The sequence below is a fragment of the Aulonocara stuartgranti genome (genome assembly GCF_965226115.1).
Source record: "Aulonocara stuartgranti genome assembly, chromosome: 1".
Lineage (NCBI taxonomy): Eukaryota > Metazoa > Chordata > Actinopteri > Cichliformes > Cichlidae > Aulonocara > Aulonocara stuartgranti.
Genome location: NC_138939.1, coordinates 21399988 through 21424200, shown reverse-complemented (window position 1 = coordinate 21424200; position 24213 = coordinate 21399988). Strand labels below are relative to the sequence as shown.

At 39.9% G+C, this 24213-nt stretch overlaps 1 protein-coding gene across 2 annotated transcripts in view; it reads right to left on the bottom strand.

Moving 5' to 3' along the window:
* pde3b (phosphodiesterase 3B) overlaps positions 1 to 24213 on the bottom strand; it is a 47149-nt gene that overhangs the window by 11106 nt on the left and 11830 nt on the right. For both annotated transcript variants that reach the window (XM_082527070.1, XM_082527071.1), the window contains exons 2-5: positions 3243 to 3293; positions 1116 to 1364; positions 763 to 914; positions 8 to 108 (exon numbers count right to left, since the gene is read on the bottom strand). In XM_082527070.1, coding sequence (XP_082383196.1) covers positions 8 to 108; positions 763 to 914; positions 1116 to 1364; positions 3243 to 3293 — 553 coding nt within the window. The remainder of the gene's footprint in view (positions 1 to 7; positions 109 to 762; positions 915 to 1115; positions 1365 to 3242; positions 3294 to 24213) is intronic.

Genomic DNA, 24213 nt, shown 5'->3' with positions numbered 1-24213 from the left:
GTCTCACCTGCTCTCCTGGGCCCCGCATGGTATGTGAGGGTGACAGAGGAAGATCTCTGCTTGGGAATGGTGAGCAGGTTTGCATTAGGCCCATTGGACAAACCTGAGCTGCAGGACAAAAACACATATATTAAACACGGGATTTATCAAGAAAATATAAAAAGGGTTTCTTTTTATCAGATGTTATGCATTATCCAGACAAAGAACAACAGTTCAAGGCTACTCTGGCAAGCCAATCACGTTACACTACAGAAACAAAGACAAAAAAAGGTGCCAACATAGCCAATCCTCTCCTGCCATCCAGTGGAGACACACGGTAACAGGCACTGCACCCCACCGTCACTATGGTAATTCAAACCAATTTTGAAATGAATTTATTTAAAGCTTCTAAACCCATTTTTAACACTGAAGTGTTATGCTATAATTAATAAGTCCATTTCTTGATTGTGCATCAAAGAATAGATTTGCTAGTCCTTGGTTCATCGAGGTAGCCTTAGTTAAAGAAGTGACAACTGTACTAAAAGTACAGTGATTTATTTACATTTGGGTAAAACTATCACTGCACTTACTTTTCATGATAACTTTCATTATGAGTTTCTGGCAATAAAAGGAACACGTTAGATCCTGCAAGAAAAGCAATTTTATCTGCTCCAAAACAGGAGAGATTCAAGTAAGAGATAAATAACGTGCGCTAGCAGCTCTACAGATACTCTTGTGTTTCTGCGAGGTGGTAAGGTAGACGGCTGAGTTTGTGATGAGTACCTGATCAAGTTGAGGTCAGGGTGGGGTCTCTTGCCGTTGTTACGTTCCCACCGTAAAGAGGCGCAGTCAAGAGAAGGGAGTGTGGAGGATGCAGATGAGGTGGAGCTACGCCTTGGCTGAGGGGTGGGGAGGCTGTTTCTGCTGTTCAAACCCTGATTGGTGAAGAAAGATCCAGTGATAAATATATGTTTTATACAGTAACATTAACATCATAAGTTAACTTGGCTGACTATTTGAAACTAGTAATCAGTTTTATGGCTTCAGAACTATTTCCCATCACAAACCAGTGCTGGTTAAAACTATTAATAACTGATAAGGGACTAGTTTTGTGCAGTAGTAACACTTGTTCCCACCTTAATAGGTTTCCTATCACTCCTCTCTACAGAGTCCTCCACCTCATCGCAGGAGTAGAAACCTGGAAAGGGGGTAAAAGGGTTGACCCTGGGGCGGCATGAGCCTGAAAACGTCCCCATGAGGCTGGAGATGCTGCGCAGAACTGAGATAGTGTGTGGAGGCAGCGACGAGTCCATGAGCAGGTCTGACACCAGATTCCTGGCCTCGTTGATGACTGAAAGGTCCACACCGTTGCCGCTCACTGCACCCTGTTGTAAATGCACATTCACTGCACAGGTTAGGGAGCAGAGCTGCAAAGGCAGACATAAAATGACAGTTAAAAGTTTATGGTTTGTGGTGTCTAGTAGACTCCTGCTGGAGTGTGAGTACTGGTTTATGGCAGATAGGTGGCCAGGAATAGTATGAGGTTTATAATCGCGTTCTTTATTTCTTCACGCTCTCTTTTATAAATTCCACTTTCCCATAAATTACACATAAACTGTGCAAAAACATGAAGAAGGCATTTTAAATGATTCTGAATCCGGTCCTTGACGATTTTGGTTTCCACTGACTGTTATGTCTTTGTGTAAATTGCACAATGTACATCAACTTTATATACAGTCACGTGATAGATAAAGATAACGTTTTCACAGGACTCTATTCATCACTGTAAAAAACTAACAACCCATGACTCAGCCACTCGTAGGTCTACTTTTAACAGCAATAACTTGAAGTTATCGTTTTCTTTATGACTTTATCCATCTCTTACATCATTGTTTTTTTTACCCACTTCCTTTACAGCATTGCTTCAGTTCAATGAATTTTGGGCATTTGTGCACCCACAGCTCCTTCAAAGTCACACCGTTTCAACCAGGTTGATTTTGGACACCTTGATGCTTGTCTCTTCAGCCATTCTGCTGCTGCTCTGTTTGGGATTATTGTTCTGCTGTTTGGCCTATTTTAGGCTGAGCTTTAGCTCTCAGTTAAATGGTCTCACATTCACTGATAATTCTTTGTCAACCCTATAACTGCAAGGTGCCATAATAATGTGGCTGCTAAATCATCAACCCTCCACCACCATGCTTGACAGTTGCTTGTGTAGTGTTTGTGTTGATGTGTTTGTGTTTGTGTTTGATTTTCCCCAGATGTGGTGAAATGTATTACAGCCAAACATCTCTACCTCGGTCTCATCTGTGGTTTGTTCGGATGCAGTTTTGCAAACCTAAGCAATTTTCTTCTTAGAGAGAAGATGCTTTGTTCTTGCAACCCTTCCAACGAAGCCGTACTTGTTCAGTCTTTTTGAACTTTAGCATTTAACATGCTAACTGTGGCCTGTTAAGTCTGAGATGTAGCTACTGGGTTTTTTGCAGTTTCTTCAAGCATTTCACGCTCTGACCTTGGGTTGAATTTCCTGGGATGTCCACTCCTGGAAATCTTGTGGCATTTTGTAACACACACTTGAATGCTCCAGACTAGAAACTAACTTCTTCTAGAAACTTCTGCGTTTCTGGTGCCGCTCACACTTGCGTTTACATTTAATCAAGTACATTTGATAAGCAGCACCTGACTGCTACTTACCCTCTTAGTTCCTATGGATAGACTAAGGGTGTACTTAGTTTTTCACAGAACTGCAGATCTGATGTGTAATTTAAGTGTTCCCTAATTGTTTCTAAACACTATGTATTGTTTCCAACTTCTTCTTCCACATGATTTCTATTTTCTTGTCTCCTTATCCCTCTTCTCTTCCTCTAGCCTTTTGCACAGCAAGATAATAAAAATAGTGTACGTGGATGAAAACACACTGTCTAGACCAGAAATTTGGATTATTGAAGTGACATGCTATTGTCTAAAGTGAAATCCCCAAAATTGTGAGCGCAATCTGTTACAGGGTTTTATCCCTTCTTTTTTTTAGAGCAGATTTCATATGAAATGCTGTTGTTTGTGAGACACAAGAGCAAAACCTGACGAAAAGGTTGCTGTAGGAACAAAATGCGTGTTTTAACTTAACGCACTAAACCTGAATTACTCTCTGTGGGTGGACTACAGACTGACTATCTAAAAGAAACTATATAGGCAGTGTGTTTCCTGAATTACCCACAACCTTAAACCCTCATAAACATGCGAGCTAAACAAAGCACAGCACTGACCTGATACTGTGGTTTGTACCAGTGTTTCAGATCCCAGTCCCATAAGATCATCTGAAAAGAAGAAACAAAGGAAACGTCAGTCAAATGTCATCTTTGTATGTTGTGTGTTTATTTATAAAAGAGAATATGAAATGTATCTACACAGATGGAGCTCGGGCTCTGACCTATGCTCCACTTTGAGCACAATGCTTTATGACCTTATAGAGCAGGCGCCGGTGGGCCACAAACAGACAGCTTCTGCTCGTCTGTTCTTCATGTTATCTAAACATTAAACACAACAGTGTAGTCGCAGATTACATTAGGGATTCCCCGTGCCACAAAATACAAATTTTACTACAGGTATGCTAATGCAGTCTGCCTGAGTGACGGCAGACAGAGGCCTCTCACTGAAAGCAAAAGCAGAAAAGCAAACCACGAAAACCACCAAGGTGCGTCTACAATAGAGCTATGAGATCTTATCAAGCCTCAACTACGTCAATTAGAAGCGCTATCTGTTGGTAACTACAAAGGAGCTCTCACATATTACAGAGCTGCACAGTCAAAGTGCTGTGCAAGTTGTTTAACAGTATGTTTCAGAAATAGCCTAAAGCTTTATGACAGCATATACAAATGTAGCAATTTGTAAGTATTTGAATTTAGTTATCCTCTTGCACATTTTCTGTTTTCCTAACATTTCAGCCATGCACTTTATAAAATATATGCATATGCATTTCTGGGTAGCATAACAAATCACAACGTGAAGCTTACGAACTGGATAAATGTGTGCCAAAAAGTGAACTTTCATGTGTAAAAATCCAGACATTAAACATTTCTTTTGCAGCACCAGCATGCAGTCTCACCCCGCTCCACAAGAGGGAGAACCGCAGGGGAGTATGCCTCACACAGAAGCAGCACAAGTCTCATCTGATCATGTAAACACGCATGCAGCCATGATACCATCAGACATAATTAGGTCACAATCAGCAAAATCAAAAGCAAATTTTTATCATTCTGAAATATTACTGTTACACGGGACTGAGCAGAGGAACACTAAAAAGCAAAAAGTTTGCGTTTTGGCACTTAAATGCCAAAACTAGCTATTTTACACTATATTTTTTACCAGCTGCAGCATCATTTGTTGATTATGTCCATACAGTAATCTATTACTAAGCTTGATAAATAGATCAGTAGATCCATGCCATCTCCTCTAATCACTGACTGTTTCACTGATCAAAGTGGGATGATGGGTGTTTGTCATCAGCATCTGTACAGTGCTGCCAAACATTTAATATGGCAAATAAGCCCTGCCATGGCAACCCGACATAGAGGCCAGCAAACAATGCTCCATACACCATGGCAACGAGATGGCGGGAGACAGCCTGAGGACAGAGTTGTTGGCCTTCTGCTTGTTTACAGAGAGAAATAGAAGGGCCGAAACAGAGAGGGAGATGGGTAAAAGCTGAAGGAGCGGATGCCATTAAAGCCGGGATGGAGAGTAAAGGGCTGAGACCTACAGAGAGAGAGACAAAAAAAAAAAAAAACATGTGTACAAAAGCTGCCAAAACCTCACAGTTACACTAGTCTCTTCACTTCTCTCCTTCTCCTCTGCCTTACCTGAGCGCATAACGCACAAGAGCACGGGCTCCTCCGTGATTCTCGCTAAGCTCAGAAACAGGAATAGCTGGATGAATCACTGCTAGCGCCACAACCGGTAAAGCTTGTGTCAAGAGGCACGTGCTCCTTGTGCACGTGACGCGATAAAAATCTTTCAATGAGCACGAGATATTGTCTCCAGCGACGTCACGAAATCATAGCATGGGGAAAGAAGCACAATTCAGCACACGTAGACACCTTTACGCAAGCAGCCGCACAGGCACAGCAAAACACAAGTGAAATGCCATTCACCTCTTTCACCATCATGCAAGCATTGCAGCTATACTCGTCAAAAGTATTGTGCAGCATGGATATAACACGTACATGTTTATCCTTATGAAACAGTAATACACCGATAATAAACATAGTTAATATAGGTAATATGCAACTTTCCCTTCTAATTTTAAGTACATTTTGATACAACTTATACTTAAACGTGCTATGACAGTTTTTCACATTGTGGTAGAGTTTTGTTTTGTTTTTACTCAAACTAATTAAAAACTAGATTTGAATCAAACTAAACTAAACATGCTTGCAGCTTAATTTGACTTTTTCTGACATGATGCCGATTATGTCAGACCACCTGCTTATCTGATTAATTTAATTAATCAACACATTTTTTACGTAGGAGCAGTGACACATTAACAACTGAACATATCGCCTATATGAGGATTATTTTATCTCCAGGACGGAAATTATCAGACGCACGCATTTTTAACAGTCAACTACGGGCAATGCAGGACATATGACGTCCACTTGCTCGCTGTGAATTATCCGGATAATCTTGCATTGTTCTCACATGGAGTTTGTACTAGGGAGCTGCCAACTGACGTCTCCAGAGTTTTTGAGCTTCTCTGCATGTTTGAAGATGGCTAGAAAGCGAGCTGTACAGATAAGAACACACATCAAAACACACTGGCAAATACTGATAAACATGGCATAACATGAAATGTGAAAATAACTCCTCTCACAGGTCATAAATATTTCCTAACAGGAGTCAATAAAACTGTGCGGGCCATTAGGCCTCCGGCTGGTTACACCTGTGTGTCATATTAGCTGGGCTGTGTGGCGCGAGAGGTGCTAGAACTGATAAAAACATGCTAATAAGAGTGCGTGGGGAGGGCAGAGAAACGGTATCAATGGCAGCCAGACAGGAAGGGCATTTGCATGTAGAGGAGCGGGGCACTGCTGACGTCAGTGTGCAGCGACACACACAGCGTCAGCAGCCCTCTGCACATGCACTTGCTGATAATGAGGGCTAAGCTCTGGCTGTCAAGACCTGCAGAGGGGGACAAGATGATACAGCCTGATTGTTTTTAAGACTATATTCAGGAAAAAAGTGCAATAGGGGTGGGGGGTGGAGGCACATCCTGAACTGACAGAAGTGTGCCTGTAGCTTAGTGTAAGAGCTCAGGCAGGCTAAGGAAGAAGCAGACTGGGATTAAAAATTGTCTCTGAACTTCTGACCTTGACAGACTTGCTACAAGGCTTTATCCTACATTCAACCGCAGATAAACTGGAAACCTGTGTGATAAAATATTTTGCTTTACTAAAATTCTTCAAATTTAGCATGCATTACATCACAAGGACGGATTTTCTAATTGCACTTTGTAAAAACTCAGCTGGACAGCCCACAGGGCCAAAGACTTTTGCTGGTCTCAACAGCAGCCCCATAGATCAGCAAGTCCAATGGGAAAAATCAGGGGCCTCCAGATGGCCAGGCCGCCTATGGCTGTCACCAGTGTTGTCAGGGCGACCTGGCAAGGCCATGGAAAATTCTTTGACTGTGGAAAGGAGCTCGTTCAAAATGTCATTCCTCTCTTTCACACTCATCTACTACTTCACTGGACCTGGAATTGTTCAGCGCGTGCCTTGCGCAAGCAAACATCTGCAAGTGTCCTTTGGAGTATTTTTAAATACTATAAAACCGGTTTCTTGGTATTTGTATATATCAGACAAACTGTATTCTACTACAAAGAATACAAGTAGAGTTGCTGCATCCACATATCTTAGACTCATATTTTATATGCAGAAAAGACTTTAAAAGAATTAAATTGGTAAACAGACGTCACCAATTCAGTGTCTGACCAAAGATGAAATATGGTCAAAATTCAGGGCAGGGATAGCTCAGTAGGTAGAGTGGTGGCCCCATGATCGGAAGGTCGGGGGTTCGACTCCACTGAACGGCTACCCTGAGGTACCCCTGAGCAAGGTACCGTCCCTACACACTGCTCCCCGGGCGCTGCACTGGCGGCTGCCCACTGCTTCACTGGGTGAATGGGTTAAATGCAGAGGAACTATTTCCCTATGGGGACTAACACGCACACTTTACAATTCCCTCTTGTGTTCCTGAGCTGCAGCTTTAAATAATGGCGAGTGTGTTTTTGCAGCAGATTGCTATGAAGGCAAGTGAATTTGACCCTTGACCTTGTGCATATCAAATGTCATCACTTCTTGAGCTATGGCTTTTGTTAATTCACAGCGACCTTGATCTTTGACCAACTGATTCCAATCAGACTGAACTTGAATCCAAGTAAACCTCTGTGCAAAATTTGAAAAATGCTCTCTAGACATTTGAGAGAAACACACAGAAGACAGCAGCTGTTAATTCAATGTCTCACTTCACCTCACCATCATTATCTCTATGCATTTTCCACAATAAAAACATCTAACATCTACTATCGTCTGATCCTCAAGAGTGTACTTGCACTTTTTTATCTGGAGTTTAACAAACTACACCACAAGAAAGCATTTGAATACAATATTCTAAAATGCAAAAAGAAATTGAAAGTGGTTTTTTTTTTAAATTTCTCTATCAGGTTTCCCCTTGATATGGCAAAATTTAAATTGGCAGACTTTCAAAGAGAGATTTCTGATTTCCTCCGTATCATCTGACGTATCATGTGATGTGTTCATAGAGCATCTTTGAAAACAACACTCCTGTTAGCTAAGAACAGGAAACTGAGGCAAGAGTTTGCATGGCCTTGTCGAAATTGGACAAGAGAAGATTGGGGGGAGGAAACATTGCCTGGTCTGATGAGTCTCGATTTCTGCTGATAACATCGTGAGGGCATGGATCCATCCTACCATCTATCTGTGGTGTAATGGTGTGGATATTTTCTTGGCACACTTGGCTCAGTACCACTTGAGTACCATTTAAAAACCAGAGCCTACATGAGTACGATTGCTGACCATTGTCTATCCTTTTATGTCCACAATCTACCCATCTTCTGATGGTTACTTCCAGCAGGATAATCAGCCGTATCATAAAGCTCATCAGCCTGGTTTCTTGAACATTTAACAATGAGTTCACTGTGGCCGCCACAGTCACCAGATCTCAATCCAATACAGCATACAGGATGTGGTGAAACTGGAGAGTCCCATCAAGGATGCGCAACCAACAAATCTGCAACAACTGTGTGATGCTATCACTTCAATACGGATCAAAATCCACGAGGAATGTTTCCATGATGAATTCCGGCAAAAAGGGTCCAACCCAGTTTTAGTACCATGCAACTAATGGCCATGTGGTAACCAGTGAGTTTTTATGAATTTGTTTTTGCTCTTCCCAATTACATCACCATATGGTTGGTTACATTTACTACAGACTCCACTTCCCACCCTATTGGGAACTGTACACTGCAAATCTAACTGTGTGATTACACCTTTTAAACTACTGGGAACTGTAAAGGCAATCCACTGGTCCATCCTTAATGTAACATCCATCTTATGAGGTTAAGGCTTTAACAATCTCTAATGAAGATAAGCCTAAACAGTTGGTCTTTAGCACTAACACTATAAGAACTGGTTGTGTAAACTACAACAACTGGTACATGCTACATGATACGATAAGATAAGCCCCATTAAATAATTATCCACAATATTTTAGGAGGCTAATAAAGGAGCAGCCCGGAACTAATGGCAAGTACACAAATAACCTCCTAAAAAGTGTCGTAAATAGAAGAATGAGGAGGGCAGATGAGGATAATTGTTATTGTAGCTATTTCTCTCTATTTAGAGTCATTACTGAAAGCTGATCTAAAAAAGATCATTTATAAGTCCAATAATATTTCTTTGTCTCACACTATTATGAGAGTAGGTCCTTTCACATTTTTCTCATGCTGCATAATGTTTTCTTTAATTATTTCTTCATTTTTATAGTCATATAGTTTAAGAAAATCCTAAAGGGGACACTTATATGAGTAAATCATAGCATGAGATAAGTCATGTACAACATAAACATTTACTATAGCTCTTTTCTATTTCCATATGGGTGTTGCTACCATCTTGTGAACTATATACTCCATTCAAACCAGTTCTACAGAAAGCTTTTACACTCGCGTGACCTTTATCACAGACCAAGATACCGTGAAAAGTTCCAAATCCTCCTTTTTATTTGTCTCCTTCTAGGAAAACATTGTTGTTTGTTCTCAGAGGAGTATAATTCGTTTACTCTAGTTTCCTTGATAAGTTACAGATGCCTTTTCATGGGACCCCACCAGCTCCAGAGTGTACTTAAGTGAACGACAAGCAAGAGCAAGTATCCACAGATGTGCATGCAAAACCATGTTCAGCCATGTTTTGTGCTGGGCTTGTTTATTTTTAATGTATATGTGTAACAACTATTTAGAATATCTTTGTGGAGCTTTTTGCAGTTTGCAGGCCATTTGTAACATGGTAGACCAATGTGCCTGTGTTAATTCAGCTCCATATTATTGTGTGAAGTTGCACTGGGTTGGGAGTGGTTTTGTGTGTGTGTGTGTGTGTGTGTGTCACATTTTTGGTGAGCCAATGGCTGGAATGGGGTTGGACTAATTAGAGGCAGGTGTACTTGATTGCACTGATACACTGGTCTACTTATAGCCCACACTACAAACACTGCTGTGTCGTTTTGTCTCTCTGTGCAGGTATGTAATGTGATGAAATCAGATATGTTTGGGATGGATGGATTTTGTGCTATGAATTCTATAGTGAAAGTGTCGTTTTGTCTCTCTGTGCAGGCCAGGGCCTATTATATGCCACAGCCTAAAGGCAGCAGAGTTGCAGAGGCTGGAGTGACCACTGGCTATATGCTTGCAGGGTGGTGGGTCTCCAAGGACAACTTCTAACCCTGTTACAGGCAACACGTGGAGTGCAACTGGCCGTGTGGCATAGCTGGCTCTGGCCTTGGGACTGTGTGTTTTTTATACAATTCATAAATGGGACACTGGACTGTTTTATCTTTTATCTCTTGATATATTTTTTTGTCAATAAATTATCTTTTAGAATTTTATTGACTGTCATCTTTTTGCCCACGACAGAGACTGTTGGTCAGACCTAGAATCTTTCTTTGGGTGTGTTACACATTTTTCACCTAAAAAGCAGCATTTCCAGATTTCCGTGCCCTATAGATAATAATAGTTTTAATAACAAGCGTAAGTGGTCCCAAATGTGATGTGACCACATGTGCCCATTTGTCAAGATTATGTTACAAATGAGACTAATAAAATTTTGTCCTGCAAAAATCACATGTGGGATGAAGCAGCAGAGCAAGACTTTACTGTATGTTGTGAATTAAATGTGGAATGTGAATTTGTCCTCGGAGATGTAATGGAAAATGAGTTTTTATAAAGTTAAATAAATACAACTAAAACTACATCTAAAAATAGCAGCAAAAATAGGAAAAACAGGAAACCAGAGGAATTTGGACAAGACCAAGTGATTGATCAGCTTCAACACTAATCCAACATCCAAGCATGTCTGGCGTACATCAACAAAGCTTTGTTTAATCAAAGACTAAGGCTAAAGACACTTATGGTCGCTCCTTGCAGCTGCAGACTGATCTTCTCATCTTCTATCATTGAGGCCTAGCATGTGATTTTACTATGGCACTTTGTTTACATGAGTTTGTAGATGTGCGGCACACAGCCTGTGCACACGCAGGCGCTAATTCCACAGGGGAAAATTGTTGCTGCTGTCTGTGTCCCCACAAAAAGCAGATGGGCTGGACAGAGGCTAACAGAGAAAGAGAATGGAAGAGTTATAACTAAGCTCAACTTGACTTTTGGAATGTAGAAGGAAAATTATGCGTGCCAAGTTGGATACTGCTGTCAAGGCGTAGAGACTGGACAAGCCTGAGGCATGTGGAAAGGGTGTTTTTTGTCAGATAGTTCAACTCAAAATATTAGATGACTTTTTTTTAACTTTATGTGGCACAATCTGAGGTACTAAACTGACCCATTTACACCCCTGTGTGGTGAAGGAAATGGCTATGAGCCGACACTAAGAAGTTACTTTGTGTTCAACATGGTCGATGCCAAAGAAACTGCTGATCAAATAAAGTTTTAGCAAAAGACACAGAGGCCTTACAAGCAAAAGCATGCAGAACACATTGGAGGAGTCTACAGTAAAAACACGTGGCTGCCTAAGGAAGCAAAGGCAAGAGCAGAAATCACTCAGGCAGCTCTGTTTCTGCAGGTGTGTCCTCAATTCAAGAGAAAGTGGCGGTAGAGGATACTTAAGTGTCCCGGCAGACTTTCCACTTTGTTGATTTACAGTACAACACAGTTGACCTAAGATCACTCTTGGATCTCCCAAGAAAAGATACAGGAAGTCTCTTTGTGTGAGTGTTGCTGCTGCTGCAAGAAGTGTCAGTAAACAGCGAGTACTTCTTATGTCTTTGCTGGCTTTTTGGGGGGCTTTTGTTTTTTGTATGTCATCAGTTTTATTTTGAGTAATTGCTCTAAAATAATTTGATCAAAGACCAGAAAGACATTAGAACGCTTCAGCTTTTGTTTGCCTGTCACACAAGGCGGAATAAATAAAACACACTGCACGTAAAATATGGTTAAAGCCAACATATCTACCACATTGTTTGCTAGACTACCATTTTAAAGCCTTGAATATGCCATTTTGCCTATGAGCACCCAGGGTTTTGGGGTAACCATATTTGCAGGAGAGGGTGGAATGAAAAGTTGTCACCGAAAGCTAACTACTTTTCTGCTGGTACAAATAACCACACAGCAAGCCATCTGTGTCACCACCCAAGTTTTACTCAAAGTGGTTATGCACTTAATTGAGCATAACTTTGAAGTGGGCATTATATTCATATGCAGACACCATCTGCATTCACCAGAGATGAGTGTTTTGTCTAGACCATTAGGCTTTCCGCTTTGACAAAGCATATAGTTAGGGCTGGATCAGGTGACCCTGAATCCTCCTTCAGTAATGCTGCTTGGGGCTTCCCACAGTGCACCAAATGTTTCGTGTTCACTCACCTTCTTCGCTCACTATGTGCTTGCACACCACTCTGCATTTAATTATTAGTTATTAATTTCATGCTGTCTTCCATTGTTTTCCTTCCTCACTCCCAACAAGTCATGCTAGATGGCTGCCCCTCCTTCAGCCTGGTTCTGCTAAAGGTTTCTTCCTGTTAAAAGTGAGTTTAATCTTCCCACTGTTGCCAAAGTGCTTGTTTATAGTAGAGATGGACCAATCTGATATTAAGTATCGGTATCGGTCCGATACTGACGTAAATTACTGGATCGGATATCGGAGAGAAATAAAAAATGTAATCCGATCCATTAAATATCAAAAAAGCACCTCACAAAACTTGCAACATGGCATAACTCGGCTCATAACCGTAGCGCGTCGGAGCAGTATGCATCACGTGATAGAGCGGCTGTGGCGTGCGAGATCTGTTGTCTGGTTCAGCATTTGGAGCCTCGCTACCAAACCGGCATTTCATCTACGAGAAAGTTATCCCAGAGAGAAGTAAAGAAAGTGTGTAAGTAGAGCAGGGCGATATGGCCAAAAATATTTATCACGATATATATTTGAAAATTTGCGATAACGATATAACTGACGATATAATTGATGCGAGACAAAATACAACTCCACAACATTACTAGCGCAAAAAGACAACCTTCCATTTATTTTCACTTAAACAAGAAGCTGGTTTTTATGTACATTAAAGCTTTATAAAAATTTAACAGTGCAAATGCAAATTCCTTGCTGAAAGTTTAACCAAAAGGCATTTTCAGTAGAAATGGGCTGACATATCCTGAGCATAACCATATATAATATCCACTGAAGTTAAAAATAGGTGCTTTGCAACATTAAACTGCAGTGTGCAGTACGTATTTTTCGGACCATAAGGTGCATGGGATTATAAGGCACATTAAGCGAAACAAAGCAGTCAGATAAATCAAACTTTATTAAACTCATTCTTCTTGCTTCCTCCACTTCTGTACCATTGATTCATTAATGTTGAATTCTCTGGCAGCTGTTCTATTCCCATGTTGTTGCAGTATATTAATGACTAACCTCGTATTGTGGATGGATTATCTCAGTCTCCTGACTGAAGTTTGGTCCGTTTACAGCATCCTGCCATGCGATTGCATTTGTCTCTAACCATGAGGAACCTTCACGTTAACTTTTATAAGTGGAAAAGTGTTAGTGTTCGTCCTCCAGCTTCACTGTTTATGTTATGCTAACATAGCTGTGTCGCTAGCGAGCACGTAGCACATAATTATATACCAGCTAGGCCAACTTCAGTAACCCTACAAACGTCACTGCTGTTTAGTTTCCTGTCTTCATTTATGTTGGAAGTGATAGCAGAGCTGTACGTTTGATTTTTTTCAGAAATCTCTCAGTCAGAACATGCAATATCATGCTTAGGTAACTAGCGAAACTAGCGAGCTAACTTCTGCTAGCTTCCTGCTAACTTCCGCTGGCTTCCTGCTAACTTCTAACTCCGTTAAATGTAATACATTTTGTTTTCATGGATGCCTGGAAGTTAAACTTCATAGTTACACCTGATAAAGCAGCAATGCTGATCGTTTTATTAAAGATGAAAGAATTTAGACAGTTTTTAACTCTCGGTGATGCTGCAGTGTTCGTTTGACCTGAAGAGACGGAGTTTAGGACCCAGATTACTCCCAGATTTAAGAGCATCTTAGTCCGACAAATACGACAATAACGACGGCCGCTTGCATGTTCTGCAAAAAATGTGCTTTGTCGTGTATCTGACGGACAAACGCCAAACCAGTTCCACATCACTGAAGTTGCACCATTTTTACAAACCAATTCTGGTTCATCTGTTTCACTCAACAATCGGCCATGTGCGTATGAAAACAAAGGCACTGCGCATGCGCGTTTTACTCATATTCTATGGCAATATTTCATCTTCCTATCGTTGCCTAACATTATACCGGTATTACCGTGAACGGTATAATATGGCCCAGCCCTATGTGTAAGTTCATCTCTGAATGTTTGTAAAGCATTCTAGCGTTACGCTTAACAACCGATATATGGAGCGACTGCCTCTTCTCTCTCCCTCCCTCTCCTGCTGCTACTTCAATCGTGAAACTGATCAATGATCAGCTGATCGGCTTTTCTGTCACGAGTCCGTCTCTCATGTTTATTTATCGCCCACTTCGTGCCAGAAAGAGGAAACCAGCAGCTGAACAACAGCAGCACGTTTAAGCTTGATAATCTGTTGTTAGAATTTATTTAATATTACTTTCTACACCAGGATCCTTTTCTACGTAGCTGACGCTGGTAACTGTGCAGGGGCGGATCTACCAAAGTTTAGCCAGGGGGGCCAATAGGGCATGAACAGGGAAAAGGGGGCACAAAGACATACTTTTCTTTCTTATTCTCATTTAAAATGTCTAGCTTTTAATAAATCATTTTCTGAATCTTACACCCAAAGTTTTAATCTGATGTAAAATGTATAGAAGTCCATTACTGTATATAGTAACTATTAAGTCTAATATACCCTAGTAAGCTATAGTACTTTTTCCTTTGGGAAGATACCATCTGTGCAGTCTGCAATTCTGTTGAAGAAAGATGTTGAATCTATTTAATTATTCTTGAAAAATAATGGATTTCTGTGCATTTTTTTCACACTGCATCAAATTAAAGTTGATTACGTCAATTAAGCATCATGAGGTGGGGGGTGGTTCCCTATTTTTTTTTTTTTTTTTGCTGGGAGTTTTAGAACCGTATTGGTTAGGTTGCTTACTCTTTAAAATACCAGAATAGGAAGGATTGAGTAGGTTTAAGTTTATTAGATTGATCAGTGTTGCTGAACTATGAAATATTTTGGGTGCAGTGTATTTTTTACATACAGGTATAACAAAATAGCTTTAGTGTTTGTTTGATTTTTAAAATTGAATTTGAACTTATACAAAATGCAGCAAGATATTTAAAAAAACAGTTTTATTGATTAAAAAACACACTATATCGGATTCATATCGGTATCGGCCGATATCCAAATTTATGATATCGGTATCGGACATAAAAAAGTGGTATCGTGCCATCTCTAGTTTATAGGGGGTCATCTGATTTCCCTGTATTTTTGTAGAATCTTTACCTCACAATATAAAGTGCCTTGAAGAAACTGTTATTGTGACTGGAGTGGTCACTCAGACCCTGTAAGACCTGCATAAGCATTAGTACAATTTAACAGGTGAGTCACGTAAACATGTTTATTTCTCCTATAAAACTAGTCTTTATGGTTCCATAAGAAATGATTCACCTTTGGACCAGCCTCAAGTGGTCATTCAAGGATATTACGTTTAGGGCACTTCAACAACCCCAGAGACTGCAGCTTGTTTTAAATCCTGGCATTTACATTAGCCCAGAATTTTACAAATACCAAATAAAATCAGAAGAAAATTACTAGTGTCACTTTTTTGCACCCAACGTGGTCACATATTGTTTTTCCAATGAAAACTGTACTTCCTGCTTTATAGCATAGTTTGACAATATAAGCATTTCATAGTTGCACAGGAAACAAGCCATTTATCTTCATTTAATGTTTTTGCTTAACTTATTGTAGTCACTTTCAGTTACAGGCTGATTGCTACCACAGCATTGTATTTTAGCTTCGCTTGGCTGCACAGGCCTCCAAAAAATACTTTAAGCATCAACTCACACAAGCGACAATACTGATTGATAGGACTGTCAACACCTTCTAACTCAGGTGTTAAAAAGCAAAGCACTGACAAATGTAAAAGTGAAAGAAGTTCCATAATGAAACGTTTTAGTTGGGACATACTGCAAGATGGTTATGAATCCAGCTATTTAAAAGGATCTGTGAACTCATCCTGGATCGACCTGGTTTCTGTCAACAACACGATCTTATTGGCTATGAACTTCGAGATGAACATCCACAGAAGGAATCTATCAGCAGCAGATTTTGAAAAAACAAAACAAAAAAACCCCCCACTTTTCTGCATAAAATCAATTCACACTGTGGGGATGTAGACAAAAAAAGTACACACAAGTACTTCACAAGGTGTGTCGTGTCCAAGGCTATGTGTAAAAGTGTATAAGCAATAAGACAGGAGCTGAAAACAGAATTAACTAGTGGTTAAAGTTTGTTAGTTAACAATTTTTTTGAGTCACAACCATCTCTAGTATTTAGAGATAAAGACTCCAAAAATAGAAAATATCAAATTTTCTGAGCGAAAATGCCTTTTGTTGTTACTTATGCAACAGTAACTCAAATGTATGAAAGCCCGTTTCTGCCACTGAAAAAAAAGTATCCATAACTCGAAATTTTGAGTTTTGTTTTTTTTAATTTAGAGAAAAGTAACACAAAATTTCAAGTTAGCGCTGCCAATCAGTAATCTACGTGAATTACTTCCTTATTATTTATTATTTCCTTCTTCAACATGCAGCGAATGCACCACCAAGAAAAAAATGTCAAGCATAAAATAAAAATTCTGCTGAGTTATTTTTCAATATCCAAATATTTTAAATACACAAAAAATACAACATAATCCAATTTTTGTTAAGCCATATGGCTTTAGGTTTTAATGTATATAATTTCAAAACGTTCTGAATTCTATTTTGCAAAGTGAGAAAAGGTAAGACACAGACAATTCAGTTCAGTGGCCTGCACAGCAGACAAAATGGAGCTTGCACAATGACAACCACAACATGCAGGAACAACATAAATGCCACAATATGAGTAAGGTCAACCCTGCTACGTCAATGATGAACTTTTTCCCACAATGGTATGTTTCATGCTCCAACGGCCCTCAACCTTTTGACTGTGCTCTACTACACTGAAACTAAGCAGAGTTTAGCTTGTAAAAAAAAAAAAACACACTGTACTAACTTATACCTTGGTTAAGATTAAAGTTAAGATGAGCTTCAAGTAAAAGTCAAATGAAAGGGGAACAAAATGTCTTACAGCTTTTAACTCTACACAACATATTCCTCAAAAGGGACTTAATTCATGCGTGACTTCGGCTCCACGTTTACTGGAAACCACTCTGTAAATCATGCCCCTATAAATAGCTGAAGGTAGTCTCTAGTAGACGATATGTATCCAGGTTACATTTTATCTGAGCTTAAATTTTCTGTTGACCTGGTACGCTGCAATTCATCGTTATCACGAGAGATTGGCAAGAATATAGGCATGTATGACCTTTGAAGAGCGGTGGCAGAGAGCCCAGGTGTAAATACTCTAAACAGTGCTTCTCAAAGTCCTTTCTGCTGGCATTGATTTTCTGATCTGCAGGTTCATACAAAAATACTAGATTTACCAAATAGTACCGCACATAATTACTGAAAAGGCAAATGACCTTCTGACACACAGAATGTTTAATCAAAGTGTCATGGCCACTTAAAGTCGTGAAAAAAATGAAACCTATTCAGCAGTTATTTATCGGGGCACAATAAGCAGCGCCACTTTGTTTTTCAGACCTTACAGCTGTATATCCCTATATCAGTCCAATGTTTGATTTACAACACGCCGTTTGAAACTTTGCATTATCAAAGGCTCGATGTATGCCAGGGACAAAGGTAGGCTTGTTGTCCAAGGCAACAAGCTTCCATCCTGCACACACAGTCATGCAGTATATATTTTGCATATTTTACTGCTTAATGTTACATGCTTGTTTTGCATATGCCAGCATAGAGGTATAAAAAAAATGAAAGCCCTGTAGGTAGAATAAACAAATTAACCTGACAGTACTCGCAGAGCTTCCGTGCTGGCAGATCCATTTGACTGCACAGTATCCTGACCGTCTGCTTTTTATTTCGCTTTTTTAGACACATAAACTCTTGAAATGGTAACAGTGTGAACTTTTACAACAATGCTGTACGGCAAATTGGAAAATCAAATACGGGCAAATTCACATTCCAGGTGGATTACTACATAGTTCCAGTGTGTATGTCACAATTATCTAAACAGAGGACTGAATAATGCCACTGTGGTAACTTTATAGAGCTGTAAAATCCTGCCTCATTTTACTGTAACCTGCTGTCCGGTGTTTTGGCATCTAACAGGGCTTACGTATGCTAACAATGAACAGATGAGATAGCAGTGAGGTAACAATCTCTTAAATACAACAGCTAATCCGTGTGCCATTTCCCTTCATGTATGTCCTAACCCTGCAAAACATTACGTGCAACATCTGCAGCTGCGCCATGTGTTTTGGTTTAACGGTATAATTTAGTGCTGAAGTAGGCAACAGTTCTGATAATTGATTAACTAGTTAAGTCATTTATCAATCTGTCTCCAGTGGGAGAATTAGCTACCCTCTCCTCATTGCAAATTACAAGCCCACAATACTGGATGCACTGCGAGAAAACATGGAAGCAAAGCTGTTACTCTAATATTTTTACACTTCCGTGTTGACAACAACTAGTCCATATTCCTTGCATTTTCTATTAAGGACTGTTTCTCTCTATCAAAGTGCAAACATATGATCCATGCCCTTCACACACAACCTTTTTTGACCACTGCGGAGCCCAAGAGCAAGCTATAGTTTCGAGGCTGGGAGGCCCGAGTACAGAACAGGAAGGTTATACCTGATATGGACATGAGAACTAGATGAGGGAGGCTCGAAGCCTTGTAAGGGAACATCTGGTTTTATCATGGAATCAGTGCAGGCTCCTCTCATAAACACAACCTAACGCCTGAGCCCCAGAGCTCTGGCCAATAACAAGCATGTGAACACAAACGCCATCCATCAGAGCTGAGCAGTGGTAGGAGGAGTTCCCAGGGAAGCAGAGACAGAGCAAGAAGAACAGAGAGACAAGAGCACAACTGCGATTAAGTAAATCATTTACAAGCAAGTGACCAACACTGGCTCTAGGAAGCGTCTTATTTCTCCTTTACGTATCACAGTCACAAAGCTGCCATTAACATTCAGGCGACAGGGAGGTTAAATGTCAAAAAGAGGAGCTTATGGGGAGTTCAAATCAGTACAGTTTGGGCCACGATGAAGCACCTCAACATCGGGCAGGCAAGTTGGTGTTAAAGTTTTTTGGGAACACAGTTAAATAACTCAATAGCTGTACAGTATGAGCACAATTTGACCAAACTCAGTTCATCCATCTAAGCAAATCCATAGTGAGAGGCTGTTCGGCTGCTCCATAGCAACAAAGAGCATGTTTCATCCTGTTCTTTCTTACTCTGTTGATCGTGGTGTGAAGGTCTGGGTTGGATCACAGAAGTAAAGGTCAGCATCATACAGGGCTTGTACATGTTCTTTTCAAAATGCCTCACAGCACTCTGTGAGTTTGTCAACTCCAGCTAGGAGCTACAATAGAAAACTTGCCATTAAACATTAACAGCTGAATTCATCAATACACTAAACTCTTTAATACCCTGAGAATTTCTCTAAGCCTCCCGTAGCACCCCTGTGTGGTTTTACAGCTACATATTTTTACTATATGTTTCGGTCTGTTCGGTTCACTCCCCTCGTCTTCTTTGCAATTGACGTAGCGCTCGGTTAATGTAGCGCTATCCACTCACTGTAACACGTGGAGCTGCAGTGCAGACACACCGGAGCTGATGACAGAGACACAGGACAGTTTATCCCCCACTTGCAAAGCAAAGCATGCTATAGCAGCAAGGGATCAGCTGAACCATACCTGCCATATGTGTAGCAGCTGAGCCTTACACAATATTACACATTGGTTTCTTTTTCACTTTTTAATACATTTTTAGAGTTTTAGCAGCACTTCTGAGCTGCTTTAATAAAAATTGTGAGCATGATAATTAAAACATAAATTAGCCAACTTTAAATGTATTTCTTACATGTTAAAAAAATCTTAAAATTACATTTTCTAAAAAATGCTTGGACTCAGCAGCCGGACGCCAGGCTTGCAATACACTGGCAGAAACCCTGCAGAGATAAAAGCTGAACAGTGACTACTGGAAATATATATTCCTCAGAATATATGACTCAAATGAGAGAGGGTGCTTCTCTATGTTTAGATAAATGTTCAAATTTTAACCATTAGAATTTTATAGGGCCTAGTAATGGTTAACGGTGTGCCTGTGAGCTGGGTGTAAGCTTTTTCTCTACTTGTGATCAAGTCCAAGATATATGCACCTCTATTTTTATTATATCCTCACATTCAAAATTTCCATGTACCCACCCCCCAACTTCTTGGTATGCCTGAACAATGGGTAGCAGGTCAGGGACTAAATCCTACAGCAGTGCAAAAGGCTTCAAGATTACTTTTGTTACATTGTCCAAAAGCATGAGAATAATCTACCCTGGCTTCATACGTGATTGCAGCGTCTTTCACAGTGTGGAGTCTCTGGTGTTTAGTACACACATAATGAAGTGAAACTGTCACGACACCGGTACGCTATCTACGACAAAACGTGGAGAAACTGCTGGAGGGAAAACAGAGAACTTTTGTGAATCAAAAGAAAACCAGCAGAAGTCAAAGTAAATGTGTTCACTAAAGTTTAAGGTGAAATGATTCTGAATAGGCTGTATTTAGACTATATATATTGTATTAAACATATATTATATCCCCACAGTGACCAAAAGCACAAAACAAAAATGTTAAATCTTTGCCAGTAAATATAGTTTCCACCTTTACAAATGTTTCTATTAACTTTATTTCGATTTAATTAAAATAAATACTTCTGGAATTTTACCTTTTAATTAAAAATCACTGACTCATTTTAAACTGAAATTCAGCTTAATGACACGTCTCAAAGCGTTTGAACGGGGGCAAGAAAAGGCTCAAAAAGTAAGTATCGATAAAAGGACATTTTGTCGTTGATTAGGTTAATTAGCAGCAGGGTAGTAACACAATTAGGTATGAGCAGAGGTTCACTCATCTGCAGAAAAATGCAGCTACGAGTTGCGGAACAATTTAAGAATAAATGCAAAGGCTTTAAATATCTCATCATCTATAGTACGTAATATTATGAAAAGAGAATTTGGTGAAATCTCCGTGCACAAGGGACAAGTTTAAAAAATAATTATTGCACGCCTGTGATCTTCTGGCCCTCGGGTGATTCTGCATTAATAACAGACATGATTTAGCGATTTAGGAAATCACCGCATGGACTCGAGAACACTTCCAGAAATCATTACTTGTGAATGCAGGTCACAATGCAGATTAAAGCTCTATCGTGCGATGAAGAAGCCGCATGTGAACATGATCCAGAAATGCCACTGTCTTCTCTACGCCAAAGCTCATTTAAAATGGACTGAGGCAAAGTGGAATACTGCTCTGTGGCCAGATGAGTCGAAATCGAAAAGTATAAAATTAGACCTTGGCGAGCATTGCCTACGTCACCTGAAACAGATGCAACATAGCATGAACTCTGACGGACTGTCAGATGAGTCAGAGTAACACAAACAAACCTGAAGTAGGTTTACTAAACAGAGATAAGAAGAACAAAGGTAAGATCTTTGTGTACCCATTTCACCAACATGTGTAGAACACACTCTTTCTAGGTATTAAACTGTGGTGCTGATGAAAAGGAAGAGTCAAGTTGTATAAAACGCTTCTAAAGAAAAATAATAAATACATCAATATAGCAGAAAATTGGATTTATTTCCTTTTTTGCTCAAGACATATATAACTCTTTCATACAACATAGCTATAGCTATACTATACTAAAAAATCCTATTAAATTCTACTTTTAAATACCTTTTATTTCTCAGAAACCTGTGCTGTGGATTTATTTATGTCTCTAAACATTATCTTAACGACCTGATAACTCCTTTCAAACAACCCAACATCCCCTACTAGTTTTTTTACTACCGTCCTTGTCATCGTTCCTGATGGTGTCGTCTAAGCAGAGTTGGTGAGAGAGACTCTCGCATTTCTATCTTTACCCTCCTGTTTGCCTCTTCAACCCTTTGCCTTGATGCCTATAATAAATACCTTAAATATTTTACATATGGCTGATGATTTACTAGCCTTTGGTAAATTTGTGGACGTGCCGGCGCTCTGAACCTGGTCCCAAGTCATTGTATATGAAAAAGACAAACCAAAAGAGAATGGAAACAACTCTTACAGCCATCTAGCGAGTTTTGAAAACTGCCAAGTGTATTTACCTCTATTTTTAAATTGAATTTATGCCTGTGTTTTTTGCTAAATGTATAAACACCAACCTGATGTGTCTGTGTTTAGAGCCACAAAACTTTCTATATGATCTGTTCTGAGTACAGTTAAGCTTATGTTGCACATATTTCATCTTTAATCCGTGCCTAAATCCAGCCAACTACTGCCGTGCCTAATGCTCCATGTCTGTAGAGTCGTGCCAGGGAGCCTGCTGTTGATATGTGGCATCAAGTCCACTGCTGATCCGGTTGATCCTTTGATACAGTTGAGACAGATAAGGACAAAGAAGGAGAGTCGGACTGCAAGAGAAACAAGCGGACAACCCCAGAGGTCCACGCACAGACAGAACAGAGCAGTTTAGGAGTTATTCAAGGGGACCTACACATTGCTAAAGTAAACTAACTAAATAAACACATTAAAATTTTGACAGTAATTCCTCTTCCATCATGCCTTGATCCCTGTATATCACTCTCCAAAAAATCCTATGGACATATCATGACGAGACCATCTGAAGGATCAGTAATAATTTGGGGCAGATCCCAGCTCTAACTCCCCACCTCTTAGCTGCAGTAATTAAACCATGTGCGCTACGCTCACTCATTCTGCCATCAGTCAGCTCCATATGACTGCTAAACCCCATAACCCTGTCCATGGATCTTCTGTGTTGTGCTTGTTCCACCTGCAGCAGCCTCTATTAGCCATAATCATTTTGCATCTTTTGCTGTATACAGACTCATGAACTCCTGTGCCATTACTCTGTAATGTTTCTCACAAATATTTTTCCCCAGTGAGCATCACGAAAGCACAAGCTTTTTAGATTAGAGGCCACCTACTAAGATGTTCCTTGCACTGATCTGCTGAAACTTCTGATAATTTCGACTGAGAAAATATGGTTCTGCAAAAACTGTAAACAGTAAACAGACTGTGAGATGGAAACATGTTGCAAAATAATCATAGTAGCACTTATAGTATCTATGCTTCCTTCTGGACGGATGTCACAAACTATGAATATTGACGGCCAAGGATGATGCGCTTCCACGGCAGACGGAGGTACATGCATCACAGATGAAAAACAAAACTTTGGAAGATAAACTCTTAGATATGGAGATAAGATAATGAGTGAACAAACTCAGGCAATACTTACTTACATAAAATACTTAGGTTTGATAGTGAAACCTTAACCAAAGGGGGAAACAACAGGCAATGGTGCCTGGGCAAACAAAAGACATTTTGTAGAGGAAAAAAACAAGTGAGGTTATACAATGCATCAAAAGTGTTATTTGGTTCGCCAGCTGCTGTGGACCCTGGGGATATGACACAAACTGACTGCACCTGCAAGACTAGTGGTAATATGCAAAGAGTGAAGCCACATCAGCTTCCCGGGTAAAACACAAGATTTCATCAAGGAGATCAAACGAGACAACAGTAAGAGCAAAACAGAGCACACTACAGTGACGGCGCTTCGTCTGGGTGTTGTAGTTGTTAAACAACGCAACTTTAGGGACAGTTCTAAAAAAAATTAGTTATCTTCAAAATGAGGGTCCAGGGATATTTACTGATTAAAACAATGTCAGCTATATTACTCCTTTGTTAAAATTAAGGTGCAGAGATGCAGGGCCTGAAGATCACAGGGATTCAATACAAAGTTTTGCCACTGTCGCTTGCGCACAGAGATTTCTCCAGATTCTCTAAATAATTGGCTGATATCATGCCCTGTAAGTGATGACGTACCCAGAGTGTCTGTAATTTTATGTTAAGGGAAATTGTGAATGTATTTCTTTTTTTTCTTTCATTTTTTTTTTCAAATTGGTGACCCTTTGCCCATCTTTAGTTCTTATATACTCTGCCTCTTGATTAAAAGATGCTCTTTTTATACCCAGTCGTGTTATTTGTCTGCTGCCAGTTGACGTAATTAGTTGCAAAACGTTCCTTCAGCTGTTTCCTTTCAGTGCCACTTACTTTTCCAGGCTTTTGTTCCATCCCATCTCAACTTTTTTGAGACGAGTTGTTG